Source organism: Brachionichthys hirsutus, chromosome 8 (assembly GCF_040956055.1).
Source record: "Brachionichthys hirsutus isolate HB-005 chromosome 8, CSIRO-AGI_Bhir_v1, whole genome shotgun sequence".
Classification (NCBI taxonomy): Eukaryota; Metazoa; Chordata; class Actinopteri; order Lophiiformes; family Brachionichthyidae; genus Brachionichthys; species Brachionichthys hirsutus.
In genome coordinates, this window is record NC_090904.1 from 8452060 (window position 1) to 8469830 (window position 17771).

General features: G+C 48.8%; 3 protein-coding genes across 5 annotated transcripts; all 3 read right to left on the minus strand.

The window, feature by feature from the left end:
• Window positions 1-214: 214 nt before the first annotated feature.
• cox6c (cytochrome c oxidase subunit 6C) lies at window positions 215-2326 on the minus strand. 3 transcript variants are annotated; one of them, XM_068742677.1, is made up of 4 exons: window positions 2258-2326; window positions 827-944; window positions 409-541; window positions 215-322 (listed from the first exon to the last, which is right to left on the minus strand). In XM_068742677.1, exons 2-3 carry the CDS (start codon window positions 929-931, stop codon window positions 416-418), a joined length of 231 nt encoding a protein of 76 aa, XP_068598778.1. In that variant the 5' UTR covers window positions 932-944; window positions 2258-2326; the 3' UTR covers window positions 215-322; window positions 409-415. The 3 variants fall into 3 exon arrangements, with proteins under 3 accessions (XP_068598778.1, XP_068598779.1, XP_068598777.1); XM_068742678.1 differs by adding an exon at window positions 2095-2116 and having other exon boundaries at window positions 215-541; window positions 2258-2291; XM_068742676.1 differs by having other exon boundaries at window positions 215-541.
• A 503-nt stretch (window positions 2327-2829) lies between these two features.
• Window positions 2830-5933, minus strand: sec13 (SEC13 homolog, nuclear pore and COPII coat complex component). The gene is made up of 9 exons (XM_068742509.1): window positions 5807-5933; window positions 5606-5650; window positions 5120-5235; window positions 4893-5044; window positions 4516-4649; window positions 4304-4437; window positions 4089-4209; window positions 3511-3657; window positions 2830-3434 (listed from the first exon to the last, which is right to left on the minus strand). Exons 1-9 carry the CDS (start codon window positions 5807-5809, stop codon window positions 3324-3326), a joined length of 963 nt encoding a protein of 320 aa, XP_068598610.1. The 5' UTR covers window positions 5810-5933; the 3' UTR covers window positions 2830-3323.
• A 1209-nt stretch (window positions 5934-7142) lies between these two features.
• rbl1 (retinoblastoma-like 1 (p107)) lies at window positions 7143-17343 on the minus strand. The gene is made up of 22 exons (XM_068742096.1): window positions 17137-17343; window positions 15739-15872; window positions 15385-15588; window positions 14616-14680; window positions 14367-14495; window positions 14093-14256; window positions 13935-13999; window positions 13699-13858; window positions 13404-13570; window positions 13174-13286; window positions 12997-13100; window positions 11828-11965; window positions 11519-11683; window positions 11166-11316; window positions 10877-11089; window positions 10568-10755; window positions 10240-10416; window positions 10012-10083; window positions 8877-8964; window positions 8592-8716; window positions 8342-8506; window positions 7143-7413 (listed from the first exon to the last, which is right to left on the minus strand). The coding sequence occupies exons 1-22, from the start codon at window positions 17341-17343 to the stop codon at window positions 7213-7215; spliced, it is 3195 nt and encodes a 1064-aa protein (XP_068598197.1). The 3' UTR covers window positions 7143-7212.
• Window positions 17344-17771: the final 428 nt, after the last annotated feature.

Genomic DNA, 17771 nt, shown 5'->3' on the forward strand with positions numbered 1-17771 from the left:
CAAAAACAGCTAAATAAACCCTCCAGTCAATCCTCCGTCGTTTGCGTAGGTCTGCAACCACCTCCTGAAACACGTCTGGGAGAAATCCCTCTCGGCTTGAGCTTCCTCCGCCGGGTTGCTGCGCTCTCCCGCAGAGACGGGGCGAGACGCCCGCTCATCCGGGAGAAGCACGGAGTCGAGCCGCTTCGAGTGTCCACAACGAAGAGACGAACGCTGACAGCGACAGAATATTTTATTTGGAGGAACGAACATCACGACAACGTTAAATCACTTCCAATTAAAGAGGTTCATCCTCCGGCGAGTAAGCAGCGAGGAAGAGGAGCTGGAAGGAGAAAACATGGCACTGTGGGTCCGACCTGTCTACAGAGGGTCGAGGACCGTGTGAGGCATTTCCCCGCAGTGACTCACGGCGGCTTCACTTGCCAATTGGCCGGACGCTCTCAAACACGCCGGCCTCCCTCATGGCGTTGAACTCTTTGTCGGCATCGTAGTGTTTGTAGAAGTCGGCGTAGGCCTTTTTCCTGGGTTCTGTCACCGTGTACTGGGGAGAGAGAAGAGAATGGGCTGAGAACCACCAGAATACTGCAAGATTTGATTCTCCAGTTCCTAAAAGAACAGATTTATGACTTCAGTCCTGAGAGTTTATCAACAGGTCACATGACAATCGAGATTACATAAAGATTAGACGCTCCAACTAAAGCACAGCATGAAGCACAGATTACGGTTCGTGTACGGGACTCGGGCCGTGAGAAATAAGTCCTAACCTAGCAGCTAGACTCCGACAGACAGGAAAACTACTTCCTGCCTGGAGGACGCGTCGTCTCACCTTGAACACGAGTGCACTTAAGATCGACACCCCGAATGCGATGGGCAGGTGGAACCTCAGACGTTTAGCCAGAAGCCCCCTCATCATAGGTTTCGGAAGAGACATGGCGGATTACAATCTAGAAAAAGAGACAAAAATTTACATAAAATAGTGCAACGTTGGTGTGACATCAATCCCCCGGTGCCATCATCTGTCTGGGGGGGGGGGGGGGGTCTGACAGAAGGACCAGCATGTGGCAGGTAGAATTCCCAGGTTAGTTTTTTGTTCATTCAAGTCTGGTGATTCTTAAAATATTTTTCAAATTATGAAAAAAATTGGGTGGAGCTGCAAATACCAACCCATTGGTTTGGTTTTCATCTGGGGGAACCCGATTTCAGGGCCATAACATTAATTACCCCTGCCAAGGAGGCCCTGTTTTTGCCAGCGTTTATCTGTGTTAGAAACATAAAGCAAAATTATTTTGTTTTTAGACACTTTAAATAATGCCTCTCTGATTACCCCCACAAAAGGAGGTTCTGTTGTTGCTGCCTTTACCAAGACACTGTGGAATTAGTCGTGGACAAACGGGGAATGTTGTGTCTTCAAAAGCTCTGGATCCAGATCCAGACGAATCCACCGTGACTGAAAGTGATGCTTTTGGTGAGTAACTTCTAAACTAATAATGCTATCAATGTGAATCCAATGGCAAAGGGTTTGTTTTCATGGTTAAGGAATCTAAAATGATTTTTGGTTAGGGTTAAACTGTTGCTTTATATGTATTCATCTATCTGGTACCTAGGCACCGGTTAATGAGCGTGTTGATCCGGTTAACTAGTGCTGGGGCTTTAGGGCTACTCATAAATGGGCTGTTTAGTAGCGTGTGGTGTGTCGACACCTGCTACAGCGGGGCGGCTCATGACGTGTGAAGGTTAGCAGCTCTTTATCTGTTGAACATGTTCCATCTACTAAACATAATAAACCACAAAACACGCCGTTTGCATCGCCCCCCTGACCTCATCGCACCGGTACCACTCGTGATATGAATATAAGCCGCCTACAGACGGGATGCTAGCAAATGTTAGCCAAGAGGAAAGGCAGTATCCTTGCTGCTCAAAGTAGCATAGCATAGCATAGCATAGCATAACATAGCATAGCATAGCATAGACAACAGACAAGAGCATCCGCCGTCCACGCATGTGATGTTTCAGCTTTAAGTTTTTCCTCAGCTAACGTGGAAACATTCCGCGTAAACAAACCGCGGAACGCTAACATGAGCAAAGTCGACTGACCTGTTAGGCTAACAGTGTTAGCCTGTCGGAGACGTGAGAAAAAGCGGTACAATTTAAGTAAAAAGCCAAAAACCCAAGAGTCTCTGATAGTACAATACATCCATAAACTATATTGATAACCAAACACGCCATTTCACTCGTTTTTCCTTCAAAGGAGACTCACCAGCGGGACTCACGACCTTCACGAACACTGCTAACGAACGAGCCGCTTTTCACTAGCGGAAGAGGTTTTACTGGAGCCGCCGAGGGACAAAATAATAAGAAACGCGAAGTCAGGGGTTATATGGGTTCATGAATATTTACTCCAGTTAGTATGAGATTATTCCTAGATTTGAAAAACAATTAATTGGGTTATATAGATATTACTGTATCTGAAGTTATGTACACAGTCACAAATTAAATATGTATACTGTACATGTGTATATATATATATATATAATGTCCCTATGGCATTATTAAAGTATTCTGATTCTGATAGTTATCAGTCACACCTACAGTTTTGGACCTAAATGTTTGACAATCCGAACTGTGATTTGACTAATAATCTCTGATATAAACTTTGCCATCATTTGGATATACTGTTAATGATGACATATTAAGGACCTGGAATTAAATGTCAAATGATTAGGAGGGGTTCAGGGGACCAAAAGTCTGTAGAGGGAAAGGTGAGTCTATTGAGAGGCAGGTACGGAAGATGAAACATCAACTCACCACATAAAGAATCAAACAGATACATTTATTTTTACATTATAGTTTAATTACATCAAATATGAAAAGCATCAATGGTTTCTGATGGAAAAGAAAATCTTCTAAAACTGTAATTATAACTCATTTACAGCCGTTTTGGCAACAGATTGAGTCATTCACTGGCTGCCATAGCAACAAGGCTGCTGAGGTTTACCGATATCTTGACGGAGTATTTATTGAGGGTTATTCAAGAGTCACATGAGGAGCTGCTCTTCTCCACTTTTAGGAGCGGTTTGGATGAAGCAGCGGTTTTATCCTCCGCGGGTGGAGGTGGAATGTTTCAGGAGCAAAGCAACGTGGGAAGGGACGGCGGTCTCCCTCTTTAGGATGAATTTGGTTTGGCTCAAACTGAATATCCATCCTGGCCAAACAGGAAGTGACATCAAAAAAAGAAAAAAGCTCGATCAAATGGACGCCGGTTGTTAGTTCTAAAGTCCGCCACGTTTACCGAGTCACCCTCGGAGAGGCGGGTCGCCGCCATGTCACTGCTCGCTCTGCTGGGTGTCTGTGATGGTGGAGACGGCACCCTGGCCCTTGCTGACATCACTGATACACGCCCACTGGCCATCCATCGACTCCTTCCACAACGTCACCTGTGGACGCACACCTGAGTCACCGTCCGCCAGAAAGAAGAGTCCAGCAATAAAAGAAGCAGAACGAGGCGTCTACCTTGTTGTCTCCTCCAGAAACAGCCAGGATGTTTCCGGTGATGGACCAGCTGACGTGCCAGACGACATCGTTGAATTTGTGGAGCAGTTTGGCCGTCCAGGTGTTTCCAGCGGGGTCGTCACACGTCCAGATAAACACGCGTCCATCCTAGGACCAAAACGTTTCAATCCTGTTATCGTAGTAACGGGAAATGTCAGCATCCGAGGAAACAAAATGGCTTCTCTTGCCGTCACCCAAAGTGAATTCACTACTCCTGGCGCTGCATCGACTCGGTCATCAATTTAGAAACACTTTAAAGCGTAGCCTCGAAGCTAAACTATTAGCACGACTCCCGGGAAGGTGAGAGGATTCAGATTGTTAATGAGAGGAGCAGGAACTCACCACTAGAGGGTGCACTGTTCTCTCAAAGTCTCTCTTTGTGATTGGCCTCATTGATTAGTGGTTTTTATGAGCCCTTTGCTCAGGTAAATTCAGAGTGTGACTATTTTTGGCCAGTTGGCGCATTTGCGTGGGGATTTCCTGAAACTGTGAACACTTATATCACACACCATGTTGCTTTTCACTCGAATAAATCTGACCTGGGAGCAGCTGGCAATGGTGCTGGTGGGGAGACCAATAGAAGGAGCCCAGCCGACGTCCCTCACCCAATCGCTGTGAGCCTCCAACTTCTGGTCCTCCTTCCACTGACCGTCTTCCTCTCTGGGGGCGGGACAAGTAAAATGTTTAGCATTTATTTTGATGAGAGGCGAGAGAACAAGTTTTGTTGGGAAACTGACTCCGTAGAAAAACGTACTTCCAGATTTTCACCAGGTTGTCGCAGCCCCCGGAGACGAAGCGCTTCACGTAGTTGGGCTTCTGTCCTGACGGCTGATCAATCAAGCTGCCCGGAACCACGGCGGGGGCCCAGCTCACCGCATTACAACCAATCTGCATCAAAGTCACGACCAAGTTCAACAACGGAGACAAAGCGGAATGCAGCAGCAGCGCGTCCGAAACGACACTCACAGTGTGGGCGTTGTTGAACTTCTTGACGTCCCACTGCTGATCCCCGTTGAAGGTCAGGAGGGAAATGGCTCCATCTGAGCTTCCGCAGGCCAGGATCAGACCAAAGTCGTAGGGACCCCAGCAGACGGAGTTCACTGGGAGGGAAAAGAAGCAGATTTAGTCACATTCTGGTCCGGAGCTGCAAACCATGACTGGAATTTTGTTAACAAGCTCGGAAGATGGGAGGAAGAAGAAGAACGTTCTGGTCCATTGCTTATTTTAAGAACTATAGGAAACTGCACAGAACAACGAGACTTCACCAAACATCCAATAAAATGAAAACAAGACAACAAATGAGAATTGGGGGGGGGGGAACATGCTTGGACAGCTGTACCGACCTGAAGACTCGTGACCCGCGTATTCGTGCATCTTGTCCCAGGATCCGTTCTCCTCCTTCCAGATGATGACTTTACGGTCGTAGGAGCAGGAGGCCAGGATGTTGCCGAACATTGGGTGAGCCCACGCTACCTGCCACACGGGACCCTCGTGGCTATCGAATAAAGAGGAACATTTAGAGGTTTAAATAAACTTGTCTTTAAGTGACAGGACAGAGCCCGTTTCTCACCCTCTCAGGTCTGCAACCAGTATCTGCCCGCCGTTCCTCACATCAAAAATCTTTACGGTGCGGTCCGAGGAGCAGGTTGCCAGTCGAGTGCCATAGTAGTCCATCTGGGCATCGTGCTGAAACAGAGACGCAAACACTTGAAGCGAGGCTATGATCTCCTTCATCTTTTCACAACCTCAGGAAGACCGATCAAAAGTCCAATCAAACACACAGCAGCTCCACTCAGGCAGCGAAGTGTCACCCAAAATCTGAGTGAGCGAGACGACAGAAAATCAGCGTTAGTTTATATTTAATTACATACAAGAATAAACGTGTGACACTTACAATACATTACAGTGTTAAAGGATATAAACAAATGTCATCTACCATAAACTCAGGCCTGTGGTCCTGCTTATTTTATCTTAAACTTGATTCGAAGAATGCTAATGCTGACGCTAACGTGAGTTGCAATGACAAGTTGGATAAGAATAGTACGTAAAGACTTACAATCATATCCTCGTGGGAGGTGTCCACCGTATTGATAACAGAAACCTGAAAATGACACGGATATGAGCGACTGATTATAGTATTAGCCATCTGTGGTTAGATAGCATGCTAAGGGCTAGTAGCTAAACTAGCACGGTACCGGTTTATTTGAACACCACAAACGGCTTCTAGAGTTTTTTATTTAAATGCTGTCAGACTTACCATAATTAAGACTAAACCTGAAAACACACACACAAATGTTTTCCTTGTTCAAAGTGAATAAAGCCTCAGTTCAACCGATCCGACGTGGCAACAACTACCGGGAGGCACTTCCGGTCAGGGTCCGTCAACAGGGTGAACCGGCGGAAACTGCAGACAGCAACAGTTCCGTGATACTCACGGACAAAAACTTCCTCCAAAAAATTATTTTCTATTATTAAGGCAGCCATAAACAATTATTCATTTCATTCATCTTCTGAACCGCTGTGTCCGCTCCTCACAGAAAAGGCCCAAGTCCGTGCTGCCCATAAAGTAGTAATTAGGTACATGTATGATAATGTAATTTACAAACCTGGCCCAATTATACCTGCCACGAATTATAAATCTCAATATAAATATAAACTTTAAGAACACATCAGAACAGAGAACTTTAAAAACAAGAAGCTACGTTTATTTTGCCAAACTTTGTAGAAAAAGACAAACTTCTTCAAATACAAGAGAAACCTCAGACACACAATGTCAATTGCTGCTTACAGATTCTCATAATTGTATTTTTGGGCTGTTCGGAAGCAAAATGTCCATTTGCATTTTACAATCGGAGGTTATTTTGTAGAAGTCTGTGCTATTAACAACCATGTATGAATAAAATAACACTTATGAAGTTGTTTAAAATCAGACTACTTAGACACACACAAACACTCAGGTACACAAATGCTGCTTCAACGGAGCAACCCCGTTTCGCGTTAATCAGATTAATACAGCATGAAAGACAAGTCAATGGCTCATAACCACGAAACGTTTGAAGAAATGTAAAACTAATAAGTAAAACAAATTACCTTCAACAATACAATCTATAAAAGCAGAAGCAGGCGTGTTAAATACCCGAGAATGTGGAGTCAAGCGCCCGTATCCCGTTACAGATCCTATCCCAGCTGACAACGGGCGAGCTACACCCCGGATGAGACGCCAGCTCATCACGGGGCCACATGAAAGACAAACACGCACACACACCTATGGACAATTTGGAGTGGCCAGTTGACCTGCAGCTTCAGCCCTGGTTGATGAGGCCCTCCTCCCATGTCCTCAATGCGCTGCTCCATCGGCCGGCTTGCTTGGAGACTCTCTTAAAGCCTCTTTTCAGAAGTTGGATGCCGAAGTTGGATGCCTTTTAACGAACACGCTGGTTCAGATCATCTGCATTTACCAGACTAACTGCTAGTATGAGCGCTGCGCCCACTCAGGTGCTCCTCCCTGCCTCTCTGGAACTCTCTCTGCACGTCACTACAAGCCTGGGGGTGGGTATCCAAACAACCTCCTTTTAAGTTTCATATTTGATATTTTCACAGAAAGACAGATGTTTTTTTTCCTTTAATAATGTCCCTGATTCTCGGAGGACCGGCGCTTCAGCTTCAGTAGCTCTGACGTTCCGACACGACGTCCTGCAGCCGCTTCAGCAGCACGTCCGGGCTGCTCCCGCCACCATTCTCTGGACACGCCCTCTTGTTAGGGGAGTCACACGCTGATGACATCATGACGTCCCCATCCATGGCGAAGGCCCTCTTCCTGTTCATGCAGCCCTGCCGGATCATCCGATTGATGTCGGACAACTCCTGAGTGCAGAGGGAGGAACAGTCAGAGGAGACGATGCAGCGCATTAGCAACCAACCTCAGTTAAACGCAATCATCGTTATTAGGGGTGTCAAATTACCGCATATGACTATTGATTAATTACAGTCTTATTTAGCGCGTTATGTTTTTCTCTGCTTCCGTTTTGACTTTTTATAAAATCCTTTTATACGTTGGGCTTTTTGTCCTCCGGTTGTCGGGGATGGAATAGTCAGTGACACCCTGAAGCGGACACCGATTGGCTGTCATTGTTTGTAAGAAGGAGTTTGTTTACCTCCAAAGCAGCCCAACAGCTAACGTTGGCAGCTAACTAAACTAAACTGGAGGAGACGCCCCGCTAGGAGCAAGTCTGCGACCGACACGCTGATAAAAACGTACTCGCCGGGTGGATGGCGATGACCTGCAGGCCGGTAAACATGGTGGAAGACGAGGGGTTAAACAAGCCTCCGTGCAGGAAGACGGTGATGAACAAAACCAGCAAGATGCACGACGGAGAAAAGAAAAGCAAAGACATTCTGCAAACACAGCAGAATGTAAATAGGGCTGCATCTGTTGGGATGGAACGTCCCTCCTGGATTAATAAAGTTTTCTGATTCAAGTCAAACAATAATTGACTTTATAAAGCTACTGTTTGTTATACATAAATCTTTTGATCTGCCACAATAATGGATTGAGGTTAAATGAGAGCACCTCAAGTTGAGGGTTTTTCTCGGACATAAAAAAAAGAGATTACCGGTAATTACAGTAGATTAATTACAGATTATAATTAAATGATCGTTCACATTTTTTAATCGCTTGACAGCACGAGTTTTTGTAACCATATTCGTCAGGTAGAGCTGAAGATGTAGATGCTAGATGAGGCCTGAATTCAAACCTAATCCCAGGATCAGTGTAACCAGGGACTGTTCTTGCCTTGGACGGGCTGTTGTTGATCCGGTAGGTGTAGGAGTTGGACGTGACGCCTCCCACAGAGTTCTTGTGAGGAGACACATACAAGGAGTGTCTCTGGGACACTCGCCGAGGAGAGAGAGGCTGAGCCCGAACCGAAGGGAATGGAGAGAGGGGAGGAGCGTCCGCCTGGAGGGACACACACACACACACGGATTACACAACCAGTGATTGGGTTCCAGCCCAGTTTGCACCGATGTCAGGGTGTCCCCACCTGGTTGTCGCTGACGGCGTATCGCAGCGCGAAACCTTTAACCTTCAAGACAAAGACGCTGTTGTAAAACTGGATGAGGTCACCACGCTCCCCTTCTCCTGGAACCTGGTTGGCTTTCTCTGCAGCTGAAGAAACAAGGAGCGGATCTGAGACAGGATCACAGACTGAGTCCTGTTGGATACTGGATATCATAATGATCAAAAGAAAAACCTTCTGTAGGAACTTTGTGGCGAAAAGTTCTTCAATATTTGTATTTTTACAACGTCGGCATGAAGCTCGGCTTACATTCTCCTCCTGAAACCGGATCAACCTCCATGTTTTCATCGGCCACCTGCTCTCTGGGGGCGGGACGCAGCAAGACGCTGCGGTACACCTGCAGGCACAGACACGCAGACACGCACAGACACACACAGACACACGCACAGACACGCACAGACACGCACAGACACACGCACAGACACACACAGACACACGCGCAGACACGCACAGACACACGCACAGACACGCACAGACACACGCACAGACACACGCACAGACACGCACAGACACACACAGACACATGCACAGACACACGCACAGACACATGTAGACACGCACAGACACGCACACAGACACACGTAGACACGCACAGACACGCACAGACACACGCAGACACGCACAGACACACACAGACACGCACAGACACACACACACACACACAGACACGCACAGACACGCACAGACACGCACACAGACACGCACACAGACACACAGACACACACACAGACACACAGACACGCACAGACACACACAGACACACACACAGACACACAGACACGCACACAGACACACACACAGACACGCACAGACACACACACAGACACGCACACAGACACACACACACACACACAGACACGCACAGACACGCACAGACACGCACAGACACACACACAGACACGCACACCGCTTTAACAGATGGAACTTGTGTGTAGATTTATAACCCAGTTCAAACAGACAAAATGATAATAGACCTTTCCGTAAAACACGCCCACATGACTCAGCGGACCAATCATGAGGCTGCACGTCATGCATGCGAACATCTTCACGGTGAAGCACCGCCTCAGACAAACATACCTACTGGAGCTTTGATTCGTGCATCAAACAAATGTAAAAAATCAGTGTAAAAGCTGAAACGTTGTCGTCACGGCTTGTGTAACCATGACGACCGGTATCCTGAAAGACTGGAGGGTGTCATACGGTTTTATTCCCTTCCCTAAACCAGCAAACAACTCAGAAATGTCTGCGCTGGATCAAACTTTATGGAAGAACAGCTGAATTAGAAAGAAGACGCAGGTTTAAATCCACCTCACACCTTCATCATCCTGGCTATACCAACACCTGTGTGTGTGTGTGTGTGTGTGTGTGTGTGTGTGAGTCTCACATGGCTGCTGGCCTGTGGTTGGCTGCGATAGCACTTCATGATGTCATGGAAGGTGTGAGTCTCCTTAATGATCTGGAAAGAAGGAAGGAATGAAAGGAGTGTTTAGCTCATCCACCCATCGCGGTCTGTTCTGGGTCGCGTCCCCGTCTCCCCGTGTCAGTGGACTAACCCGGCGTCCCAGAAGTTCCCCGTCTACACACGCATTCATTCTATGTGAAGCTTCCTCACTTTGGATACGATGTAAACGCTGCAGAGCAGCAGCTGGTCCAGGTGTCTGGCCCGCATCAGCTCGCTGCAGTGGACCAGAGTGTGTTCGAAACACGTCCAGATTTTCCCCCGCAGCTCCGATGGGATGTCCAGCTTCACGCACAGATCCCTCAGACGCACACTGGCCAGGTGATACACCTGAAAACACACCGGTCGGGAGCTGTGGCGGTGATTTCCTTCAGTCAGCCCTCGGGACCACACCCTGTTCCAGTCACGGCGCTAATGCCAACTCTGAAAGCGGTGGAGGATGAAGAAGCAGACGTGTTTCTGGGTCTCTTCATCTCCTAACCTTTCTGAAGAACAGAGCGAGCGACCCGGTGCGCCGCGGCCGCCCGTGTCCCGCCTGCAAGTCGGAGGTCGCGGGAGCAGAGGCCGTTCGGCCGGGGGAGGCAGTCAGAAGAAACTGACCGCTGATGGTACCCGAGGTGTCACACGGCTGAACCGGGATCAGCGTGATGGTTTGCTCACTGTTCACACCTGCAGAGATTCAGGTGAACACAGGATCAGTGACGCCTGAGCTTCTGGCCGAAAAGCTCCGCCCCGATTGGAGGGAAGCGGCTCTGAAGGCATTTGGCAACTAAAAAAAAAAATCTCCTACCTTGCAGCGGGATGCTCAGAACGGCGGTCTGGCCGCCAATCCTCAGGGTGCCGCTGGAGCCGAATGTCAGCCGCTTGGCTGGCGATGGCACCGAGGTCCCGCTGGGGGCCGGCCCCGACGCTCGAGGGTCGTCGCCAAAGAGACGGCGTTTGGCGCTGCCGGCCGCTGGGGAGCTGTAGCGGTCGTGGACAGACAGAGGAGACGGAGGCACGTCTGGAAAAGAGAAGAAAGCCTTCGTAACTCGACTCCGCCCAGTCAGACACGACCAAGGCACACGACAGTCGCCCACCTTTACGGGCGCTGCCCAGGCCCGATCTGAACTCTCTGATGCGGGGATGGACGATGGGGGAGAGGGCGACCAAAGGCAGGTGGGATTGACCAATGCTGGATGAACCAGAACCTGAACCCGGACCAGAGTCGAGACTGGAGGAGAAGTTTACCTGCGCAAAGAAGGAAGAGGATATAAAATAGTAACCGATGGAACTGGGCTTGTTTGAGACATTTAGCGCTCCACGAGGCGCGACTGGGACCATAAACGAAGACACTTTTAAGAAGTATTTGTGTGTAATAAATGTAATTTGATTTCAATGATGAGGAGCAAAAACCCAAACTTTTCCACGATGTTCTAGTTTCTGTCCTGACCTCCTCCACGGTGGGGACCCTGTTCCCAGCGGCCTGCAAGGCGCTCCACAGGGACGAGTCTGCGCTCCATGCTCGGCTCTCCAGAACCTGCTCCTCAATCCGGTTCAGATGCTTCACCATGTCTCTTGAGAGGCCTTCCTCTGAGCGGATAAACACCTCAATCACCTGCGCGTACACCCACCCACACACACACACACACACACACACACACACACACACGACATCTGACCATTAAGCGCTCTGATAGCGTCAGCCAAAGCACAAACAACTGTGATGTAAGCGGCGAAATGACTCGAATGGAGCGCTGACCTTGAAGAAGTAAAACGGGGCCAGGCGGAATATGCTGATGATCCAGGGGAAGGTTCTCTGGGAGCTGTAGGAGAACAGGACCACCTCCAGACAGCACGCCATCAGGGAGCAGTGGAAGATATCCTGCTCCAGCAACGTCTAGCAACGCACAGAAAAACCCTCTTCAAGCAGCGGTCAACAAAACGTTTCAAGCTACGGCTAAGCAGCTAGCATCAAGGCTACGTCAGTACAGACAGCAACATGGTGCGGAGCTACTCTGTTCGCAGTGCAGCTAGTTTACCGTTCACAATTCAGAATACTTCATTAATCCCAGAGGGAAAGTCCGTCAGCAGAATGCTCATAATAGAAATATAAAAGTATAAGATTAACAAATATTTAAAAAGCAATCGAAGGTAAAAACGATGCATTGTATATTTTAACTGCGACAGGAAGGAAAGACCGTTCAGTTTTTGAGGGAGGGGTCAGTCTCATTGTCCGAGTGCTCCTTCGTTGTACCAGGAGCTGGTGGTGGGGGGGGGGGGGGGGCATCCTTCTCTACATCACTGTCTCTAAGGCGTCCAGTTTCACCCCAACATCACCTGCCTTACAGACGAGACCCTCAGCCTGCTGCCCCAACGCCCCACAGCAACCAGGATGGACTAGAGACCCTCAGTCTAGTAACTAATTCATACTATTGTATCGGTTATTAGAGTCTAAAAGGTGTTCTATTTTCAGCCAGGTAACGAAGCCTTCAAAACCGCTTCAGCACTTAGAGACCAAGAGCCCTGGATTAAAAAACAAGAACCTGGATTAAACAACGAGAACTTGGATTAAATGACGAGAACTTGGATTAAACGATGAGAACTTGGATTAAACGACGAGAACTTGGAATTTATGAACGAAAAAAACGTGAACATGAAGGACAGAAGCGATTACTGAGACCACAACGGGTGAGTAGATATTGGTGTAATACTAGTTTAATAGTTATTGCACGTGCATAATAAAAAGTTTCGTGGTTAGATTGTATTCCTCTTTTTTAATTCCCGCCATGAAACCGGTCCGTGGCAGGAAGAAGGCTGGGCGCCGCTGCTCTAATCTACACACCACTTGGTAGAGAACAGCCGGATTCCACTCTGGAAGCACAGCTTCGGAGCAGACGGAGTAATGGCTGGTGTCGCTCTGCTGCTTACGCTCATGTCTTTGCCATTCAGCCGTTTGGTCTCCTGAACGATGACGTTCTCCAGGACCTTGTAGTAGAGGATCTCCGCCAGCTTCAGGCGGTTCTCCGCAAACTCTGTAACAAGACACAAGTGAATCAGCCAAGCCTCTTTTGTCCTTATCCCACCCACCAGGAATACTTGTCCTACCGATATGGGAGCCGGGCACGTCCTCTGACTTGTTGGTGTAATGTCCTTTGAAGGTCTGTCCTAGCGTCTTCACTCTGGCCACAATGGACTCTGTGGGATCCCTGGAGCACGACCTTTAACAGCACAACACAACACAACACAGGCACACAATGACAGCTGACCACAGGTTAAATCCTTCACAACCAGGACCCCCCGACAGAAAGAGGCTCGAACCCTGAACAAGGACTGACCTGAAGACCTGCATCAAGTGGAGGCTGGGCCCCGTCCTCAGCCCGGCCACTATGCTCTGCAGTCGGCTCACGCTTTGCGTTGCCGAGGAGACGGGCGTGACTAGCAAATCCTTCTCCTTCAGGTAACCTCGCCCCGTTAGAGGGGTGGAGGGGGCGAGACACCCCGACTGCTCAGAGAGAGGATGGCCTGAGTATCGACGTTTGATCAGAGACGACTGCCCAGTTAGAAGGCGACGACATCATCCGTACAGGAACACCCAGAGGACGTCACCTGTAGCCCTCTGAGAGCGCGTACCTTCTGTGGATCCTGATTGGTCATCTGGCCGAAGGACGCTTCTTGAATAATCTTCCTCGGGGTACCGATTTCCTCGTCTGCGTCAGCTCCCAGAAACACGCGCTCATCGAAGTCGCCCACAGTCAGTACGTACTCCTCGTACTCCCTGTTCATGGCTTTACTGTGGCGGGAAACACACAGACGCAAAACTGAAACTCAGAAACACCAACGAGACGAGGGCGTTAAATGGAGCTCACTTGTTGTCGATGAAGTGCTGAGGATCCAGCAGTTCGGTCAGGCGCTCCTTGTTTCCCTTCAGGATCTAAATCACGTGAAAGCGGGAGAAGAGTCATTCATCAACGCCGCCCTGCCAGGAGACGCTCAAGTCTCTGGAGGACGGCGATCCGTTCCGCACCTGTTTCTGCAGCAGTTTCTGGATGTAGGGCCTGAAGTAGTGCTGCTTGATGCCTTTGGCCTCCACCACCAGCCCGTCGTGGAGCTCACACAACCTCTCCAGCACACAAGGAGGGGGCTTGTTGGGGGGAACGTGTCCGTCGGAGTGGTAGAGAGCAGGTAGGCCTACACACGTACACAAAGGCATGAACACACGCACGATCGCCCCGATGGACAGCCCGCCACCCCATCGGTCACACCCGGGGCCGAAGCCCCGCCCGGCAGCAGGAGCTGACCTCTGAACTCGGGGTTGATCAGGTCCTTTCTATTGGCACACAGCATCGCGTTGCCGAACACCAGGTCCAGGCAGCAGAGCAGCAGGTGGTACGAGTTCACCAGGTCATCGCCAATCATATGGAAGTTACCTGCACGCACACACACACACACACACACACACACACACGCGCGCTAACTTCCAACTACCACAAACGGGTCAGCCGTCAGCTCCAGCTGCTTCTACAGAATGTAAGGATGCAATCCGTTACCTTTGGTGTAGACAAACAAAGTCCAGCAGAACTTGAACACGTCGCTGACGTGACACGGCAGCCGCCTGCAGGAGAGAAAGGAGTCAGCCCTGCCCGGACTAACAACTCCGATTAATCAGAGAAAATCATCCTTCTGATTAACAGCTACTTAAAAGAACTATTATGGGATGTTACAGTAGTTTATCTGCATTGGTGTCGTGTGAAGAGGAGGAGGAAGACGGGTGCATCGGCAAGGAGAGAAGAGGGAATGGAAGAGCTCAGGACAGAGTAGGGACTCTGAATGTTGGGACGATGACGAGACAGTGGCTCTGAGGAGAAGACAGGAGGCGGAGCTAAAAGAGGAGGAGATGAAGATGCTGAGGTTCTCCTTGGGAGTGACCAGGTTGGGTAGGATCAGAAATGAGACAATAAGGGGGACAGTGAAGGTCAGAAGTTTTCTAGACAAGGTCAGAGAGGACAGACTTTGATGGTTTGGACATGTCCAGAGGAGAGACAGGGACTATATCGGTAGAAGGACGCTGAGGATGGAACTGCCAGGGAACAGGGCTAGAGGACGACTCAGGAGAAGATACGTGGACGTAGTGAGGGAGGACATGAGAGGGGCTGGTGTTGGGGAGGACGATGCAAAGGACAGGGTGAAGTGGAGGAGGTTGATTTGCTGCGGCGACCCCTCAGGAGACAAGCACAAAGTACAGTAGTAGTATGTGTGTGTGTGTGTGTGTGTGTGTGTGTGTGTGTGTGTGTGTGTGTGTGTGTGTGTGAGCCCTGCCTATGTTTTCTGCTGCGTGGTTGCCTTGGCATCTCTCCTCCCTGCGGCTTCTGAAACATGTCCATAAAAATGGGTTCAAACTTGCGGAAAATGACGGTGGAGACCTCAAAGTTCCGCTCCAGCTGCTCCATCCTCAGCCTGAAGTCTTGCGGCAGGTTGGACATTTCGGCCCACTTCCTCATCTTAGAGAAAAACTGGATCAGACTGGGAAGATGGGGACACAAATGTCAGGACACAAGCCACACCAAGAAGGTGTCTGCGGGACCCAAAACCTTCAATGTAATAATGTAGCTTTATGCAATTTATTTCTGCATCTCTGGAACTGCCGGTCCTCCAGACCCAAAGGTGACTGACCTGAGTTTGGAGGTGCGGAGGATCCGGGTGAGGGAGACACAGTTCCCTTCCATCAAGCCTTTGCCCACTGTGGGAGTGGATCCTTTCCTGCAGGCTGCATACAGTGAACAGGCCAACCAGTGAACCACATCTCCCTGAAACACAACACACGCAACTCGTTCACGCACACAACACACTGGTAGCTGGCTTTACAAGCATCATGCTGGCAAAGCCAAGGGGCGAATATAAAGTACGAGGACACCAAAAGATGCTGCAGGAGTTCCGACACAGAGACATTTGAGGAACCGTTTATAGAGATTCTTCTGTAGAATGTACTACCTATTTGTAACCGTTTTACAACCTTTTTACTACTTTTACAATATTTTTACTATGAGTACAACTTCAATCTTCAACTGTAACAGCATAAAGTGTAGCGTAAATAAGGGTGTAACGGTTCACGTAATGTATTGAACCGTTTCGGTTTTATGCATTTGTTTCTCATTAAGTTTATTACTCGCGCTCCGTGCGGAACTAAAATCCTGGGCGAGTTTCCGCACGGACGCCTCTGAGTGTCGGACACCATTGACTGACGGGGAGGCGCGCTGGAATCTCGCAGGTGTGCACACATAGCAAAACTAGCAAAGCATTAGCTCTGTTGCTAGTGAACGGGTTTCCTCCTCCGCTGGAGATGTTGTCACGGCAACCGGATCTGTGCTTTCTGCAGAAAATGTGGAGAAGTTAATCTTTCCAGCCAAAACCTTTAAGCTTGAATAGTTAATACTATACTAGTACTAGTACTAGTTACATTGTCATATTCAGGCTGTTGCTGCCAAGTGTTTGAAGTTTACAGTTTTAACTTATTTATAATTGTATTAAGATTGTTTTAATTGTCACAATACAATAGTTTTAAAAACTCAGAGTCTAATTTATTTGAAATATCACCCAAATGGGTCACTTTTATTTATTTAGTGTGTGTAGCTCACGGCAAGTGAGCAAGCTACACTTAAGAGGGAATTGATCAAGATGTCAAAAAGCAACACATCATCCTAAAGGAAAACACGAGTCCGAGTGTGCGGATGCATTTGACAGGGTTGGATCAAGGCCTGCTTTGCCACAGTCAGATCTTTGGGTATGTGGCTAATATAAACAAAGCCTACATTCATATTCAAAGGCTGCCTAATTTCATTTGAATGATTAGTGAATGTATACCTCAATTATTTAATGTGATCACATTTATGCAAATTATCAGATTTCTGTACACAGGTCCACGTGAGGGCTAAACGTGTAATGACCGCTGTATTGTTTATGACCTTGTTCTACCGGTATTACAACGGCGATGCACCGGGGGCTTCGCGGTGACGGAGATGCTTCCCGAACCCTGCGGCGGTGACGTTTAGCTGCCGTTAAAGTCGCGGTTACCTCCAGCGTGTACGTGTTCCATATGGCCGTGAAGTTATCCATGGTTCCAGCGGCTGTCTGCTCGTCCATGTTGAGCTCCTGACACAACGTCTGTAGACTCACTCGGACCGAACTCTCCTCCATCCTCCCGGTCTCCAAGCTCTTCCTCCGGCCTGAACTCTCCCCCATCCTCCCGGTCTCCGTGTCCGACGACTCTTCTGCCGGCATCGGTGCAAATTCTCACACAAAAAAAAGGCTTTAAAATCCCTCCGCCGCATCCGACAACAGCCGATCCACACACACTTCCGCAATGCCTTCCCACAATGCAGCGCGTTGGCGCGAAAACTCTCGGCCGGCGACGAATCGCAAGCGAGGAGGGCGCCAGGTCCCTGAGAGGTTAGCCCATCCCCTTCCGGCTGCCCTCGCGCGCCTTCCGGAAGTTCCGGGGAGGAGACTGTTCATGTCGGGAACATTTCCACAGTAAAAATGCAAACTTTGCTCTAGAAGCTAACAAGAGTTTATTTCTGCGCTGAGTTGACCGGCAGCATGTTAAATATTCAGCTTTAAAAAGAGCTGCTTGTCTCACTTTCACGCCTCCGTCACCTGCCAGTATCATGAGTATTTACTATTTACTGATAAAGGAAGGTTTAAAGGAA

Coding starts and splice junctions, on each gene's coding strand:
- cox6c (XM_068742677.1), bottom strand. CDS start 931: ATGTCTCTTCCGAAACCTATGATGAGGGGGCTTCTGGCTAAACGTCTG. Junction 542..826: donor TAAGTGCACTCGTGTTCAAG/GTGAGACGACGC, acceptor CTCTCTCCCCAG/TACACGGTGACAGAACCCAG.
- sec13 (XM_068742509.1), bottom strand. Junction 4,650..4,892: donor CGCGGGTCACGAGTCTTCAG/GTCGGTACAGCT, acceptor TTTCCCTCCCAG/TGAACTCCGTCTGCTGGGGT. Junction 4,210..4,303: donor AACCTGGTGAAAATCTGGAA/GTACGTTTTTCT, acceptor TCCCGCCCCCAG/AGAGGAAGACGGTCAGTGGA.
- rbl1 (XM_068742096.1), bottom strand. CDS start 17,343: ATGCCGGCAGAAGAGTCGTCGGACACGGAGACCGGGAGGATGGGGGAG. Junction 13,101..13,173: donor CGTGCCCGGCTCCCATATCG/GTAGGACAAGTA, acceptor GTCTTGTTACAG/AGTTTGCGGAGAACCGCCTG. Junction 8,965..10,011: donor AACCACAGGCCAGCAGCCAT/GTGAGACTCACA, acceptor CTGTGCCTGCAG/GTGTACCGCAGCGTCTTGCT.